At 39.7% G+C, this 17,498-nt stretch overlaps 1 protein-coding gene across 1 annotated transcript; it reads left to right on the top strand.

The window, feature by feature from the left end:
• Nucleotides 1-3,694: 3,694 nt before the first annotated feature.
• trhrb (thyrotropin-releasing hormone receptor b) lies at nucleotides 3,695-9,681 on the top strand. Its single transcript, XM_069176630.1, has 2 exons — nucleotides 3,695-4,851; nucleotides 6,278-9,681. The coding sequence occupies exons 1-2, from the start codon at nucleotides 4,069-4,071 to the stop codon at nucleotides 6,701-6,703; spliced, it is 1,209 nt and encodes a 402-aa protein (XP_069032731.1). The 5' UTR covers nucleotides 3,695-4,068; the 3' UTR covers nucleotides 6,704-9,681.
• The last annotated feature ends 7,817 nt before the right edge of the window (nucleotides 9,682-17,498 follow it).

Here is a 17,498-nt window from a genome sequence, read left to right as displayed (position 1 = left end):
TGCTTTACAGAGAGATGAAATAATGATCGGACACGTAGCGTAAATAAAAGGATCTGGGTGAAATCATCAACACTTCACGGAGAACAAACAAACAAAGCAGAGAGCGGCTAAAGAGAAGAAATGGGTCCTTAGATGTAAACATAGCACAATCACACCTTGATTTCAGCTGATCACATGGAATGAAGGGCAGCGATTGGTCGGCAGGTCTGAGGCATCATCAGGTGTGATGCAGGATGAAGCTGACGAGGTTCAGTAGCAGCATCATATGTACATACATGTTCAGTTCCTCAGCATAAAGTCACCACTTCACCTGAAAAATAAAGGACCGCAAATTTAAATGAACAAACTGAAACAAATTTAATCTCAAACAAGTCTGATTGGAAAAAGTTTTTGTTTGTTCAAGTCTTTTCTAAAACGATTAAAGAACTTTAAGTCTGAGAGCTGTGATGTCACGGGCATGTCTGGCTGGCATGTCTGACAAATTAAATGAACTTAAATGCTTCTTTGAATTAAAATTTTGAAGAAGTACCTGACTCGGATGATAAAAAAAAATATCTCGTGTAAATTCTGGTCAGCTGTTTCCTCTCATTGGTGCTGGTCCGATTTGTCCTTTAGGTGGCAGTAAAACTCTTTCTCTTCATATTTGTCTTCCTGTCACTGGATGCTGGGATCTGAATAAGGAAGCAGATAGAAAATAATGTCTCAATAATGTTACTTCTCAATACTGCACTTTTTAAAATGTATTTTGCTTCATTCTATATGTTAACTGTATTTTATTTTATTAATGTGTTGTGTATCATTTTATCTGTTCTTATGCATTTTATTCCTGTTTATTATTTTTAAATTAAATGTTGTATTGTTTTGAGCTGCATTTCTTGTATGAAAGGTGCTATACAAATAAAGTTTATTGTTGCTATTATTATGTTGTTGTTGCTATTGTTTTCTAAGAAGGAATATGTAAATCGTGTAAGTAGTTTGCAAACAAAAGGAGCTGTTATTTGGGGACATGAGAAGTTTTACACTCGTCTTGTAACTCATTTTACTGAGTGCCACTGAGTACGAGAATCATTTCTAAATCCATTTTGTTGATCTTTTAAAGAAGAGTTTTCTTCCACTCTAAAGTAAAGACACAAAACTCTTGAATAGAATCCATTTAGAATGAAAGAAAACTGAAGCTGCAGAAAAAAAAAAACCGGCCAAATAACCACAGCAGATTTATATCTACTGACTTCACTTGCCAAGAGGCCGAGGAACAAAAATGGATCTGAGAAGCTGAGCTAAAACGGACTCTTTCTTCACTGTTGGGAGAAGATGGGAATCATGGGAGAAAAGAGAGGGCGGGGGGGCGTCATCATTATGTAATTCCCTGTCGTCCAGGTCCACCTGTTGCTCGGGATGGATGGACGGCTGGCAGCTTCAGAGCTCGAAGCACAATTGCGTGAACAAAGCGAGTGTTGGCGTTGATGGCCGCCGTCCTCAGCTCAGCTGCTGGAGAATATGCACAGTTGGTGTGGAGGAGAGTTTCCCACCTCCACAGTCTTGTGCAGAGAACAGGCAACAACAGATTCCCATGTAGTTGGACAGCACGGCAGCAAACACGGGTCACTCCAGATCTGTTTTTGTGGGCATTTACTGTTGGTTTTACTACACAGTACGAGTCTTTTTTTCTACCTTCAGTTCTTAATATAATAAAAGGTTTTGCATCAGAATCTCAGTTGCAGAATAACGCCGAGTTGATTAAATGTACAGTACAGCAGGAAGTGTTGACAAATCACTGCAACACTGAGGAGCTGGAACTCTACTTAGCACTTTAACTGAACAGAAATGTCCATATAATTGAAATATGAAAATTAGGCTCATATTTCAGCAGCAGATGTTAAATCCACTGTGTTGCTTTAAGTACTTTATATGTCATGCAGCTGTTTTTGGAAAGCGTGAGAAAAGTAATAAAGGAAGAGTTTTTAATGAGCAGCGGCTTTTTTTTTTTACCACTAAAATAAATAAATCGTGTTGTCATTTGAGGATAAATGAACATCTAAACGGCAACAGAAAATACTTGGAAAAGTTCAGATTGCATAATTTACTATAACAAAAGCATAGTTAATGTGACTACACCTGTTGGAGGGGGCAGTTCGGGGTCCCTGCAGTGGCGGAAGAAGTATTCTGATCCTTTACTTAAACCTGTTAAATCTCACTGATCACTATTTTGACTGCAACGTTCTGGAAGCTCTACATGTTGTTGTTTATTTTGGGCAACAAATTCAACTCTTAAATTTAAAAAAAAATAGACTGTGTTGACAAAAATTTATCAATGCAATGCAACTATTGTAAAAGGTCACATGATCACATCAGTTTACTTCCTGTTTGCCTCTCTGGAATTTAAAATATATACAAAAGGGAGTCAGTATATCACCTTAATTTTGTAAATATATTCTTTAAAGAGTTTACTACCCATATATTTGAAGAATTATAAACTATATTTTACTGTATTCTGCTCAAAAGAGGTGATAATTTGTAAACACTACTGTGACTGAGCGTAAAACCTTCTCTTTGAGAAAGACCAGCTGCACACTTCAGAGATCGATAAGAATCACCACAATAATATTCAGTTCAAAGACTGTTGGAAGACCAACACAGCCAGAATGATGTGGTGGAAATCATTCACAGGCTCAAAGAGGCTCTAAGAACAAGACAGCTGGGATTAATTGTGCCGAAGAACAAGCAAAAGACATGAATTTGAACTCCTACCAGGCTGCACTGAGGCAACGGTAAAGCACGGAGGTGACAGTGTCAAAGTCTGAGACCACATGGAATCATGAACTCTGAATCCTCGATGCAAATTTAAAGAAATCAGAGTTGAAAAGAGTGATTGACACAGCAGGACGATTCAAAGCGCACCAGACGCCTGTTGAAAGGATATTTTTTTCTCAGGAGAAAGTCAACCTCCCAGAGTCTTTACGTTAGTATGTTGATATTTTATAGGATCATTCCAGTATTTTAGGCTCAGTTTGTTTACATTTAATCAATTTGGACCTTATAGGAAGGAAAATGTTCACAAAATTAGAAAACATTTAACTGAATAATTTCATCTAAGGACCTTTATTTTGGCATCAATCAAAATTATCAGAGGGGATGGAGTATTGGCGAGGACTTGGACTCTTTAATCAAAGACTGGTGCTTTCTTGACTTTAGACTGATGCAAATATTTCATCAGCAGCTCATTAAAAATAAAGAATCAAACTTTAGATTTCAGTATAGCTCAAAATTATACTTCTTACAAATGTATAAAGAAAAAACTTATTTAGAGGATATTCTGCCAGACTGCAAACAGCATACACTTTTAAGTTAAATGCCTAATAAACATTATTTTATGGCCTTTGCTTGTAGCTTCACCTAAAAGCATGTAAACATTGATCAGCTCCGTTTTACAGACACTGCAGTTCATTCCATTTTGAAGCTTTATTAAAGTGGCAGCCTGTTGAGCTGAGGTGCTCACAATGGCTTTTAAAAGAGTGACTGACGAATAGGAGGTACCTGCAAACACGCCTCCGTGGTTAATTCATCTCTATAGGCGGCACTAACACGGATTGTAAGTAACAAAATATCAGAAAGACACATTTATTTTGTTAGGTTCTGGCGTTGGACCAGCTGGTTACGTTCACGGGGGAGAGGTCTGGTTCTCATATTGTAATGATGGGTCAATCCCCCTCGCATGCGTAAGAGAGCTCGTGCCAAAAGCAAGGATCAAAACCAAACCGCCATCTGTCCGACAGACACAGTTTGTTCCGACGAGAACAAGGCAACGCCTCGCTTTTTACGCACAACACGACCACGGATTCACACCTGAGTCCGAGCAGCTCTTTGTCACTTCACGATGCTTTAAAGTGCTGCGCACACCTGCGTTGAATTTTACTTTATTTATCTGCGTATTTAAACATTTTGCGGACCTGAAAAGTTGATAGACTTATCGCTTCTGTCGCGCGTAAAACCAGACTGGTGCGTCAGGGAGCAGGAGACGCACAGCAAAGTCGAATTTTATTCCGCGGATATTTGAGCTGATTAAACAAGATGGAAAACTTGACATCAGCTCCGGACCTGAACCAAACTTTGGGGACTTGGGTGGACTACAGCATTCAGTACAAAGTGATAAGTAGCTTGCTGCTATTTGTGATTTGCGCTCTAGGAATCGTTGGCAACGTCATGGTGATCCTGGTGGTGCTCACCACCAAACATATGCGGACTCCCACCAACTGCTACCTGGTGAGTTTGGCCGTGGCGGACCTGATGGTTCTGACAGCGGCTGGTTTGCCCACCATCATGGACAGCATCTTTGCATCTTGGGTGTTTGGCCACTACGGGTGCCTCGGCATCACCTACTTCCAGTACCTCGGCATCAACGCCTCCTCTTGCTCCATAACAGCGTTCACCATAGAGAGATACATCGCCATCTGCCATCCGATCAAAGCCCAGTTTCTGTGCACTTTGTCCAGAGCAAAGAAGATCATCGTCTTCGTTTGGGCTTTCACTTCTATTTACTGCGTCATGTGGTTTTACCTGTCAGACATCCAGGAGCTGGTGTACGACAATGTCACCATCATCACCTGCGGCTACAGGGTGCCCAGGAAGTTTTATTTACCCGTTTACTTTTTCGACTTCGGCGTCTTCTTCGTGCTGCCGCTGCTGCTCTCCGCGGTTCTGTACGGACTCATCGCCCGGATCCTCTTCCTCAACCCGCTGCCCTCCGACCCTAAAGACAAGAAGAAGAACGGACACAACAACCACGCCATCAGTAAGGGCGCCAGCTGCAAGAACTCCCGTCACTCCAGCTCCACCGCGACCTCCCGCAGACAGGTGGGTGGAGGGTGAGCCTGCAGGGGGACAGCCAGGATGCATCTAATGTAAAAATAGTTAAAATCCTAAATTATTGTAATGTACACTCACGTTGTGCCATAAAACGTGACATGTCTTTATAGATAGGAATATAAAAATGCTAAAATGTGTCCCAGGACTTCAAATTATGATTTTGATCTACAAAACATACCAGGAGCTTAAATAATATAAAGCATTTAGGAATAAATTACCCCTCACTATTCAGTTTATCTCCCCTTCTACTAACTACTAAAATTATATTCATATATACATGCATCACTTATCATAACAAAAATAACATACAAAAGTTAAACACTCACAAAGGGTGTTTTTTCTACAGTAAGTATTTTAACTTTTTATACCTTAAAGTTAACTTTGTCAATAATCCTTATGTACTTTTACTGGTGTTTTTTTTATATTGAATTGCTACAAAAATTTAAGTAAAGGATACAATAATCAACTAAATTAAAATTGAAATAAATAAATAAATGAAAAGAAAGGACAACAATTTTAATGAAATGTTACTAAATTGAAGAGAAATATTTTTGAATAATTAGCATCAGAAATAGTTAAAATTATCTGTCCCTAAAGTATTTTTTTCATTGTCTTCCTTTAAAAATAAGATTGCTGGTGACGATATAATATTGAATGGCTTGAGCCGAGTATTTATTGTATTGTGTTACATGTTCTTTACATAAGCTCAAACTCATATGGTGACCGCTTTGAGTTCATTGTAATCAGCTTCCATGAAAAACATTGTTTGGACAGTAAATTTTGGCTTTAATCAAACACAATGAATAAAGTAAACAAGTATGTCAATAAATTAGTGTTAAAACTGATTATTATTGTCAAAATAGATTTGCCTGATGATTATTTATAAATCACCTAAAAAAAAAAGCTAACATTTCAAAACGGTTGCCGATTAATTTCCGATTCATCAATTAATCAACAGTTTTTGCTCTAAAATGATTCATTGAAAGTTTTAATAACAACCGACACGGTATCTAGTCGAGCAGCTATTTTTGGTTATGTGTAGGTAACATGGGAAAATTAATCTTATCTGTACAGCTACATACTACATACTGTTGTAATTTGGGTGAACTGACCCTTTAAAACGTGGGACTAAAAATAGTTAGAATTCGGTCCCTGTTCACTAAAATAATTAGTTGCCGCTTTGTAGATGTAACAGGGCCAGAAGGAAGGAATTTGTAAGAATTTCTTTTTTTTTTTTTAATTTATAATTAATCATTCCTTGGTATACTGGCATGTGTGTCTTTATTTAGTATTTAGTGGGTTTTTATTTACTTCTTTATTGCTTAATGGTATTGATTCGGCTGTTGTCACCGCGTTTCTTCGGGATCTGTATCTCAGTAACAGTTCTCATATGTCTCCTCGCTGCCCTCTGCAGGTGACCAAGATGCTGGCAGTAGTGGTGATCCTCTTTGCCGTGCTCTGGATGCCGTACCGCACACTGGTGGTGGTGAACTCCTTCCTGGACCAGGCCTACCTGGACAGCTGGTTCCTGCTCTTCTGCAGGAGCTGCATCTACCTCAACAGCGCCATCAACCCGGTCATCTACAACGCCATGTCGCAGAAGTTCCGCGCCGCTTTCCGCAAGATCTGCCGCTGCGGGCGGAAGGACTCGGACAAACCCGCCGCCTACAGCGTGGCCCTCACCTACAGCGCCGTCAAGGACACGTCGATGGTGGAGAGCACCGATCACTTCACGACGGAGCTGGAGGAGCTCACGGTCACCGACGAGCTGCTGTCTGAACAGAAAGCGATGTTCCAGGACCCCTGCGCCTACGGGAAGGTGAACTTCAGCGATGCCTGAGGTTCGTTTGAGGCCGGGGTGACAATTCTGGGGGCTGATCCAGGATTAAAGATGTTGAAAATGGTGCTTTAATGGAGTCCGTTAAGTGGGAATATTATTTTCTGAGTGCTTGCTGACCTTTTCGAAGGCAGGTTGCTAAGATAAGAGATGTAAACAAAGATTACAGCAACTCGTGATGGAGGTGCAAAGCCAAACATCGTCTTCATTGAGAATGATCCCGGACGCTGTAAAGCCATAAACACACTCTCTTATCACGTAGCTTATCTTGGACCTGCCCACATGATGAGTTAACAAAACATGAATGTGACCAGAAACATCTTTCCCAATTCAGATATATGTTGTTGTGTCACGTCCCAGACCAGCATAGACTCATTTCTAGTTTTTAAGGCTGCACAAGGACACATGGCAGCTTCAAATGGCACCAAGAGGTAACTGAAAAAACTTAAATGGAGAGAAAAAACCGGATCCTGAGACATTCATTATGGCCAACACAGCCAGTCAGTGATGTTTTATACAGAGAACACCAAAGACTCAACGGAGGCAAAAAGAAAACTTATAAGAAGTCTGGCTTGTAGGTGTGAAATTCAGTCTTTGTGTTTTGATTCACCATTTTTGACCAGAGTGAATTGATTGTACTGTTGATAATAAAAAAAAGTCAGAACAGGTTTGTTTTTTTTCTCAGCTTCACTCAGACTTTGGGAGTCAGGCTGAGAAAAAAAGGTACATTTTAACATTAAAAAAAGAAACAGAAATTCTCACTCTTTGATAACTGATGCTTAATGGACCGCCTGCCCTGTCCAGGGCAGGCGGTCCATTAAGTGCTGAGTCACACCTGAACCTTCGCTGACAAAACAGGCCCTATTTTCTGCAGCGAAGGACATGTATACGACCTCGAGTGGAAACCAAGACAGCCTGTGCTGGGAGTGAATCTGTATCACGTCTATTGATGGTATGCTGAGGTTGTTTTTCTTCCACTTACGAAGACGAGCTTTCACTGCCAGACAGCGAAAAAAGACGTACACAAGTTCAAGCCACTTTGTAGGTTTACTTTAAAAAGTGCCATAATGAAGTTTCTTATGTGTTACGCTGTTTCAAATAAGGCATACATCATGAAGGGTTTATAGGTAGTCACCAATGGCTTTATTTACAAGTACGAAATTGAATTATAATGCTTTTTACAATATGATATTTGGGAAAACAACTGGTGGATGTATAAACCTCTAGTGGGTATATTGATCTGTCTTTTTAAGTAGATCTTTAAGGTTATATTCCTTAAGCTTTTCATGAAACTGAAGAGGGGCTGGGGGCGAGGGGGGGAGGTGTTTATTAAAGTAACAGTTAGGAGTCGGTACCAAATTGTGACACATTAACATGAACACGTTTGTTTTTTTTGTTTTTTTTTAACTATAACTTTTGCTACGTTCATTCAGAAGTAAATCTCATCAGTGACAGCGTTTACCGAACATAGATGACAGGTAAAAATCTTCATTTCACTCTTTCCAAACACATTTTTGTGCCCAATCTGTCTGAGTTGAATGTGCTGCAGGAACTGCAGGTTTCTTTGAACGCAGCCAGCTAGCTAGCCTCTAATGATAGCATGTGAGGCGTTTAGGGAACAACGACAAACAGTAGTGTGTAGCGATAACTTGCATGTGAGAGTTTTAGCGGATGTGTAAATTTGAGTGAGTGAAAATGACATCGGGTTACGCTCTCCCCCTCTAAACTGCATGAAAACTAAAGATTTGTACCATAATGTCTAATGCAATTTTCTTTTCTTTTCTTTTTTTAAGATGGATTGTGTTAAAATTGATATAAAAAAAAAAAAAAGTATCAAGGTATTGGTACCATTTGTAAGCCCAAGTAAGATTTCATCATTACATCAACTAAGAACCTATTGACATTCATAAGCGCATAACTGATTGCTTAAGTAGTAAATAAGTTCTGACTCGTTGTTGATGACTTTATACATTTTGTAATGAAGTCTTACTCATGTTAATAAACTGTAATAATACAGAGCATTTGTTTTACCTCATAAACCCTTTAGAAAATATGCCTTATTATTAAAAACTTCCTCTTATTTTAGTTTGAGCTGCAGCAGTGCTTGTACACCTCAGTGTCAGTGACTGTATAGTGGCACAGAGATCCGCTGTAACATATAGAATATGCTGATATAGTTTAGCTGCGGCGCTGCGAGCATCAGTGTTGGTGATTTCAAGCTGAGGCTATCAAGTGAATTTTGGCTTTGTGTTTTGTACCATGTGAACTGTGGAATTTAACAAAGCATCGCTTCGCTTGTCTCGCTCTTCGTCGTGAAAGGCTGGATGGACGTGCAATGTTTACCGCTGATGTGCTGATGTTGTGTGACGTGTTTCCGCCAGATCAGTGACTGTTTATGAATTCCTGAGATCGGGTGGGCACGCGAGGAAAGATAATCGGGCAGCAGCAGCTGACACGGAGGAGGATGACGAGGCTTTTTCTCTGAAACAGACTTTAGTTTTTAGTTCACTGTGTTTCATTGTAACAATCCTAAACCTGCCTTGAGTATTAGTGGATTCCTGCATTCACCTGTGCGTGTGCGTGTGCGTGTGCGTGTGTGTGTGTGCGTGTGTGTGTGCGTGTGTGTGTGTGTGTCTTCACGTCTGCATATATGTATGTATGTGTGTGTGTGTGTGTGTGTGTGTGTGTGTGTGCGTGTGTGTCCCCTGTGTATTTAAAAGTGATTGTTATTTATGGTAATGCTTCTGTTTGTCGGGCTGAAAACAGACGTTATCTGTATACTTTGATGCCACTCTGGCTTTCATTATTGCACATTAAAACTTTATAAATATGATTTAGTGATGCATGTGCTGTTTGGATGCTGCTGCTTCAGTCTTGCCTCTTAGATTAATGTGATCCTGTGTGTTTAATGGCTATATAGAAATAATGAATTTGTACATTTTTGTCTTTACGTTGAAAATAAAGTTGTTCCTGGAATTAGAGTAGACGATTTGACTTTTTTTTTTTTACTTGTTTGAGCGGAGAAAACTTTGTTTATATTTGATATACTTAAACTGGAAGGTTGATTTGACTTACCAGCTGCCTCGTTCCTGTAAAGGACCTGAAGAGAAGGAGAAAGACACAATGAGGGAGTAAAAAGCTCATCTTCACCTGTTGCTCCACAAACTGACGAGATCTTCAAAAATCTTAATTCATATTTGCTATATATTAATTGAAATGATAAAAGAAAAAAAAATAGCTCCATCTTTCAAATGAAACGCTGGATTAATAAGAATTAAAAGAAATATTTTAAATGGTGGCTAATGTAGCTAACTATCGTTTTATCAAGTCAATAAATGGTATTTTGTGATGAAAAATGGATAAAATTACATAAATGATTTACTATTTACAATATCACATGGAATTACAGTAGCACACATATTCAAATAGGCCAGGTTGTGCTGAGAAAAAAAAAAAAAACGTAAAAAAAATAATGTAATGTAAGAGAACTGATTGGACCTTGGAGGGTTAACAACAGGTTAGATGGCAAAGTAGACTACAATGTGAAAATGATCACGCTGCATTTCTTTTGAGCTCTACTGAACATTACAGCACCACAAGCTGATCGTTCGTATTTTCTGGCTCACAACTTTACCTTTTTGGTCTCTCATCAGTCTTGTTTCTTGGAAATGTTGATAGCAGCTAAGAGTCTGGTTTTCCTCAGAAGTTGGTGGAGACCAAAGTAGAGTTAAACCAGAGTAAATATTGGACTTACAACAACAAGGTATCCAGAAACTTCTGGAAGTGTTTTTTTTAACCAGAGGTGACTATAAGGAGAACTGGATACCAGATGAGACGCAGCCTAATTTGTTCGTGGCGAATACGCTGAAAAAGTCTCCCAAACTTTCTCCACGAGGAACCTGCATGCTCCACACGCTTCAGAAATTAGAGCATGCTCATTAACGCAAGTCAAACTTGTAGAGAGCTCGTACGACCGAGATTCCCGCCGACTGACTTACTGTTGGAAGTGTTCACGCATGATTGAGCTGAAGTAAAATAATTGTATGGCTCGTCTGGAGTTTGCAAATGTTACCGGACCAAATTCTGATCATAAAAAGATTTGTTTCGCAGTTATTAATGCTCAGAAAAAGCTATTGACAGATGAATGCTTCTTTTTCAGTGGCTTGGTGAGGAAATAAATGTATTTTGGTTCAGTGTGCATTAAGTGATGAATGTGGATGTTGTAGTAACGCAGTTTGGCCACTAGGCCAAAATCGCCGCACAGTTCAGTGCTGTTCCGGGGGATTTATTCCTCACTGTTATCATAGCAACTTATTTAAAGTGTTAATTTGTCAATGTTGTGTTTACAGCTGGTTGTGCGCAAAAATCTATTAATACACTTTAAATAATAATAATAATAATAATAATGTTAATAGTTATTCTGTTTATTGATAAACATCCCTACAGCAATGTATTGTTAGTGGAAACTATACATAGTTTATTATAGATGTCATACAGCTGAATGAATAATATGCACGTGGTGTTTTAACACTTACAAACGGCTGCTTTCACAGTTGACTTTGATAGAATGTAAATTTACCACATTTCAATTTGCAAATGTCTGAAACCATAACTGCGACCAGATCAATCACTGCATTTTAGAAATAACTATCACGCTCATTTGCATTCACTCAGATACCTTTTCTACTTGAGATTTACGTCAAAAGCATAATAAGAGCATAAACGCAGCCTTTCTCGACCATAAAATGTAAATTCTGTCATCATATATACCGAGCCTCGCCCGCTATAAACTGTCTGGGAGAAGTTTCACTTAACTGCTAATTTACCACCGTTGACAGGAATAAACTGCGTGACTGGAATTTCAAAAGGGCTCCAAACAATCTGTCTGGAGTGTAAATCGTGTTTTGATGTGAGCCGAGGATACAGATCTGACATCGGCTCCAGACTCAGGTGAGAATGGCTATAAAACACCTCAGAATGAAGACAAGACAGTCCACGGAGGGACATTAACCTTCGGCCAGCTCCCTCATGTACATCTGTCATACAACCATCACGGTGCAATGGATGCTTGTGCTCGCTCGTCTGTAACTCCTGGTAAAGAATGACTGTGGGTTAGTCCTCATTTGAAGGATTTAATCATCCAAAATACAAACAAAAAAAAGATACTTTAATTTTGACCTCTAGGTCATGTAGATTCCAGGTTTCTGGAGTTATGTAGATATGCATCATAATGTGTCATCGCACCGGAAGTGTAATCGTTGTTTGAGATTAAGTGTCTACAGTCATGCTTTAGCAGCTCAGTGAGGTCGTACTTCACTGGACGGCAGGAATACGAAGCTAAATCCTAACATTAGCATGCTATCATACTCACAGCGGCACGTTGGCATATAGCAACATTAGCATATATCCTATATATTACTTTCATAATAGGCACTTGAGTTCTTTAGTATTTTGGCATTGGAGGGGCTAGTTCACTTAAATTACAAAAAAACAACATACTTTATTATTTACTTTCAGAACTATAACGTCACATAAAAAAACTTATATTGTGATTTGGTAGAAAGCAGATGACGGCTGCAGTATAGGTGTAAAATATCTTGTAATTTGGGTGAACTGACCCTTTAAGGAAGACAGGAAGAAACTCTTGTGATTGCCAACATCCACTGACCTCAGAAAAAGTGATGTATGGTGTGAGAGCTGTTTGGATTGACCTGCAGGAAACAGGTTTTCTGTTTTCCCTCTGACTAAAAGCTTTCACAGCTCAGCTATTGTGCGTCTGCAATCATTGTCAGTGTGTTCTCCGAGCAGATTTAATGTCCCCTGTAATGATCCGACATGTTTTGCAGGACTGTGGTTTGGAAGAAAGATCTGATTGCAATGTGTTTGATTTGCAAACATTAAAAAAAACCAAAATATTTGTCTTTACTCTTTTTATTTTGTCCTCTGAACAAGAGACACAGATGCATTTCTTCCTCGTCCTCTCAGTCCGACTCCAAAGGTGTTGTGAAGGAAATGAACGGAAAGGCAATTTGCTTTTCCATCATCAGAAACGGATTGCCCGCATGCAAAGTCAACCCGGTATCACACCAACGTGCGTAACAATCCCGTCAAGTCTAGAAGAGGATACCGTGTCGGTGTCACATTTTCATGTGCCGAGGTGTGACAAGTAATGTGCTTCAGGTGTTGGAATAAAAAAAAAAAAAAAAAAAATCACATGCTTAGCTTCAGGTTTGGGAGAAAAGTCTGCATGCGACACGGTAACCTCTCGTAGACTGACGTGTGCATCACACTTCATTTCTGATGGTGGAAAAGCAAATGTATTCACATAATTTAAATTTCTCTTTTTTGTTTTCTGTGCAGAGGAGTTGAAGTGGGAGGAGGAGGAGGAAGGAACTCATACTATAAATAGGAGTATTCTCATATTAATCTATTTTTTACTGACATTGCTACCATTTTGTGTATTCAGACAAAGACTACATTTGTGTCTTATTTATTTATTTTTAGTTTAACTCTGCCTTGAAAAGTGGCATTAAAACTAATTTGCAAACTTTGTCAACACACAAATTGTCAAAAAGATGTAACTCTGCCACCAAGTCACAGATGATTTCTGGGATCCGGAGAGCAGAATCACCGCAGCAATTTTCCATTAACAACAAGCACGAAATTTAAAAACTAGAAGAAACAACTGTAGATCACCACTTAAAATGATTCTCCCTGTGAGACAGCATATAATTATCCAACAGTCAGAGGGTTGCAGGCCGCGAATTAGCTGAATCTCTGGAAGGTAAATAACAGAGCGCAGACTGAGTTTAGCCTAATGAAGTGTCAAAACAGACGAGTTTGCGAAGAAGGGCCAGATGAAGGGAGAGGGACGTTGTTAGAGAGAGAAATGCACGACATGAGGGCACCATGCAGTCAGAAAAGAAAGAAAGAAAGAAAGAAAGAAAGAAAGAAAGAAAGAAAGAAAGAAAGAAAGAAAGAAAGAAAGAAAGAAAAAACCCGGGGCGGATGAGCAGACGCAGGTGGACGCAGAGACGAGAAACTTTCTGGCTCATTAACTGTCCAGTACAATAAAAAGAGGTAGTTCTGTGATAATGGGACTGTCATGTTCGCCGTAACACCCCTGGACAGAGAGAGCCACAGCGATAAAGGGCTCGGTGTAATTGCAGTTCTCCTGCTACAAGTACGCAGCCCCGGCTGGAGGAAAAACAACCGGCTGTTTAGAGACAAGTTGCCTTTTCTCAAAGGACAAGATCACAGCTTCAGTGACGAAACCGAGCGCCGTAAATCCGTCAGCTCAAAATTTATGTGGACATTATATTTCAAGGATAACCCAAAGAAATGTTTTATATTTTCATAATTGTCAACAATAACCATAAAAAAGCCTCGAACCAGAGATGAATTGATTCTCCTACCAAGCACAGTCTATGTGTCCAAAGCCTGATTTACTACACTGTTTTACTGATCTACCACTTTACGAGAGACTGCACAGCATTTTTCTTCTGTGTCCCACATATTGAGACGATGTCCCACATTTTGATTGGCTCTAGTTTTTAAGAGCAAAACCGTGACATGCTCTTTTATTACAATGACTGTGAGCCCAGTTGGAGTCAATCCAACAAATATCATCCTGCTACTGTAAAAAAACCTCACTGGAGCCGCAAATGTGTATTAATCCACAACCAGAAATGAAACTCCAGCAAGTCTTTGGTAAAAAAAATTTAAAAAAAACTACAGATCCCAGGTATTTCCTGGTGTATACAAATCTACGTTGAAGGGTTTGAGGCTTACAGGAAGTCAAAAAGTTTTCTTTGCATTTTTTGTTTTTGTCTTTTTTGTGGGACTACTTAACAATAAGATAAACATAAACACACCGAGACAAATACATGAGATTAAAACCAATGAAGGTGAAGCATGAAGTATCCTCCCTTCATGAGGGTCATAATGTTCAGTTATTATTAAATATGACCGACAGGTGTTGATTTATTTAAATGGCATTTTACAGATAATAATAATTCGTGGTGCTGTCGACCTGTACTTGATTATACTGAGAGGTTTGTCCCTCTCATTTCATTCAATTAATTTCACAAAATATTAGGAACACCTCTCAGTATTACATTTTTGTAAACAAAAAATTTCTGCGCATAACTAACCTCTTTATCATTTAAAAACATTAAATATTGATAACATCAATCTGGAAATTACAAACAAAGTCCTGTGAAGGCTGTCCTACATTAAAAAACTAAATAATGCGTCTTGTTCCAAGTTGTTGACATTCCCCGCGGCGTCGTAACGTTTCGCCGCCTGCGGAGAGACGACGGCGCAGGTACGACATCCATGACTAACTAATCACTTTCCCTCCATCTGCTGATCCCATCAGGGAGGAAGCTCGATTCATTACCGGAGAATGTGCAATCAGCTACGGAAACGACTCACCTCCATAATTCTCCCCCGGTAGAAAAATATGTGGATCTGTTTGTTTTAATTGTTTAATCATTTAAAAAGGTGCCAATTACACCTGCAGAGAAGAGCGGTCTCATGACGAGGAGCTGAACTTTAATCACAAACCAATTGTTTTTTCAAGGCCACGCGGTCTCTCCTCATATGACACAATGACGCTCCCATATACCAGCGCTGCATCTTATGAGCACGTACTCGAAGTTGAACTGAAAACATCTCCTGTATCGTGCATTAAAGTGAGTTAAATGAAGGATTGCTGATTAACGCATTGTATTATATTGTGAGAAACTGTATGTCAAATGGTGGATTGACATTAAAGAAGTTGAAATTTGAAGTATTAATGATGACTTTTTGTATTTACTCAACCTTGAGTGTGTTTACAATTCACTCTTTTTTTTTTTTTTAAGCATATTTCTAGTTTTTTTCCGGAAGAAATTTCTTTCTGCATTTTTAGCTTTTGTTGCAGAGGTGAAGTGGAGACATCGACGGGGAAAAAAACGGCTGGAGAATGAAAGGGAGGCGCTTTCAGTCGCTGACGAGAGCCGACGTACAAACAGACACTCGAACAGTCGATCCTTGTGATGCGGTACTTCACTGTGTTTGAGAAATCTGACTCTGCTGGTGAAATACGAGTCAGCTGCATGTCGTCGTCGTTGTCGTCGCCGCCTCAGGAAACGAGATTTTAAATTAGAGCCAGATCAAGTTTCTTCACCCCGCAGCTAATGAAACTCACTCAGAGGAGCCGAGTTGATTAAAAAAAAAAAAAAAAAAAAATTGTGGCCGTCTGTCTTCTTTGATAAATTCTCCGTTTTTAAGCCACGTGGTGTTTACCTGAAAGCAGCAGGTTTGGGAAATATAGACGGTGAGCTGTTACTAGATTTCATTATCCAATTCTCTGCGGCCAGACGGCTCGACAACATGTTTTTTTTTTTCTCTCCTCTTTGTGTCTGAGTAAACACACAGCCCATCCTCGGAGACGTTGGAAGCTTTGACGGGCTGCCTTCAAGTAATCTGGGGATGCTGGTACAGCTAATAAAAACAAGCGGTGCGGTCTAATGCAATTGCGCACCAGTAATTAAATAAAAACAGACCAAACTGGATTTTCCTGAGCAAAACAATGAGAGAGAAAAGAGAAACGAGGTGATTAACCTCAGTCTATTGTGTGGCTTAGCAGAGCAAAGAGAAAACGCCTCAGAAAGTGGCAGGACTCGGGGGAGCCGAGGACGCAAACTGAAGATAGGCTGCACAAAATTGCCTGTTGTAATGAAGAAAGGAGAACTGCACATTCAAAGTGCTTTTGACTGGAACACGGTAGTTACAAGAAGACGTGTGCTGCTCGCCGGCTGTTCCAGTTCACGCAAGGCGGGTAATTTCCAGCTGATCGATAAAATTAGTCACAGCAGCGCTCCTGTGATTTCTGAATATCCTCAAGTTTGTACGAGACAGCAAACACGGGGCGGGGTGGTCTTCTGTTTATTGTCAGGAACACGGAAAGATACGGATCTGCTTCTTGCAGGTACCAGAGGAGACGTCATGTTTAAGCCGCTTGGATCTAATCCTGCACAAACCTCGTCTTGCTTCACAATCAAGACAATATAATAAAAACAAGTACAGGAAGCACACCAGCTTTTCTTCTTCCATTAGCGTCTCTCTTGAATCTCTGCGTGTTTCCTGGTCGACCGGATAAGAGCGTTTGTTTGAGCTTTCTTAAAATGGGGATGAGAAAATGTCACTGCTGAACAAGCAAAGCAGAAAGGTTTGTTTACCGGCAGTGCTTCGACTTCAACGTGAAGATTGGCAGCGGATGCGAACTGCAGCTCTTCCCGTGTTTAATGCCGGAGGAAACAGGCCGAAGTTAAAAATTCTTCTCCATCATCTATCTCGGGTGTTTCCGGTTTGAAACCTCAAGAGGAAAAAGACGTACTAGACACCATCTGCAGCATTTAAAATATTCTCCCGGTTTGAGTGACAAGTGCCGCATTTTCATAGAAAAAAAACAAAAAATGATTGAATTTTGAGGCCTCGTGAGATTTTCGGCTGCGAGTCCAAACCGATCTGTCCAAGATTGAAGCTAATACAACAGAAGCTAGAGAGATGTGTGAAACATGTTTATGTAAATTTATGGAAATGGGTACTCACCTCTTTCATATTCCCACAGCGGTGATTGTAACGTGAGCCAAGGAGAGGGATTTCCTCAGTGTCAGACCATCTAACACAATACTACAACTAAGCAGGCTTCAATGAAGGTTATGTATTAAGAGAAATGCATACAATTTCATCGAGGAAGTCATTTTCATGGCGCTACGAGTGGCTATAATAATGAATTTACTAAAACACA

The sequence above is a fragment of the Embiotoca jacksoni genome, unplaced genomic scaffold, assembly GCF_022577435.1.
Source record: "Embiotoca jacksoni isolate LCO1_2020_lvr unplaced genomic scaffold, fEmbJac1.0.p SCAF_7, whole genome shotgun sequence".
NCBI lineage: Eukaryota > Metazoa > Chordata > Actinopteri > Embiotocidae > Embiotoca > Embiotoca jacksoni.
Note: the sequence above shows the minus strand (reverse complement) of the source record. Positions and strands in the feature narration are given on the sequence as shown.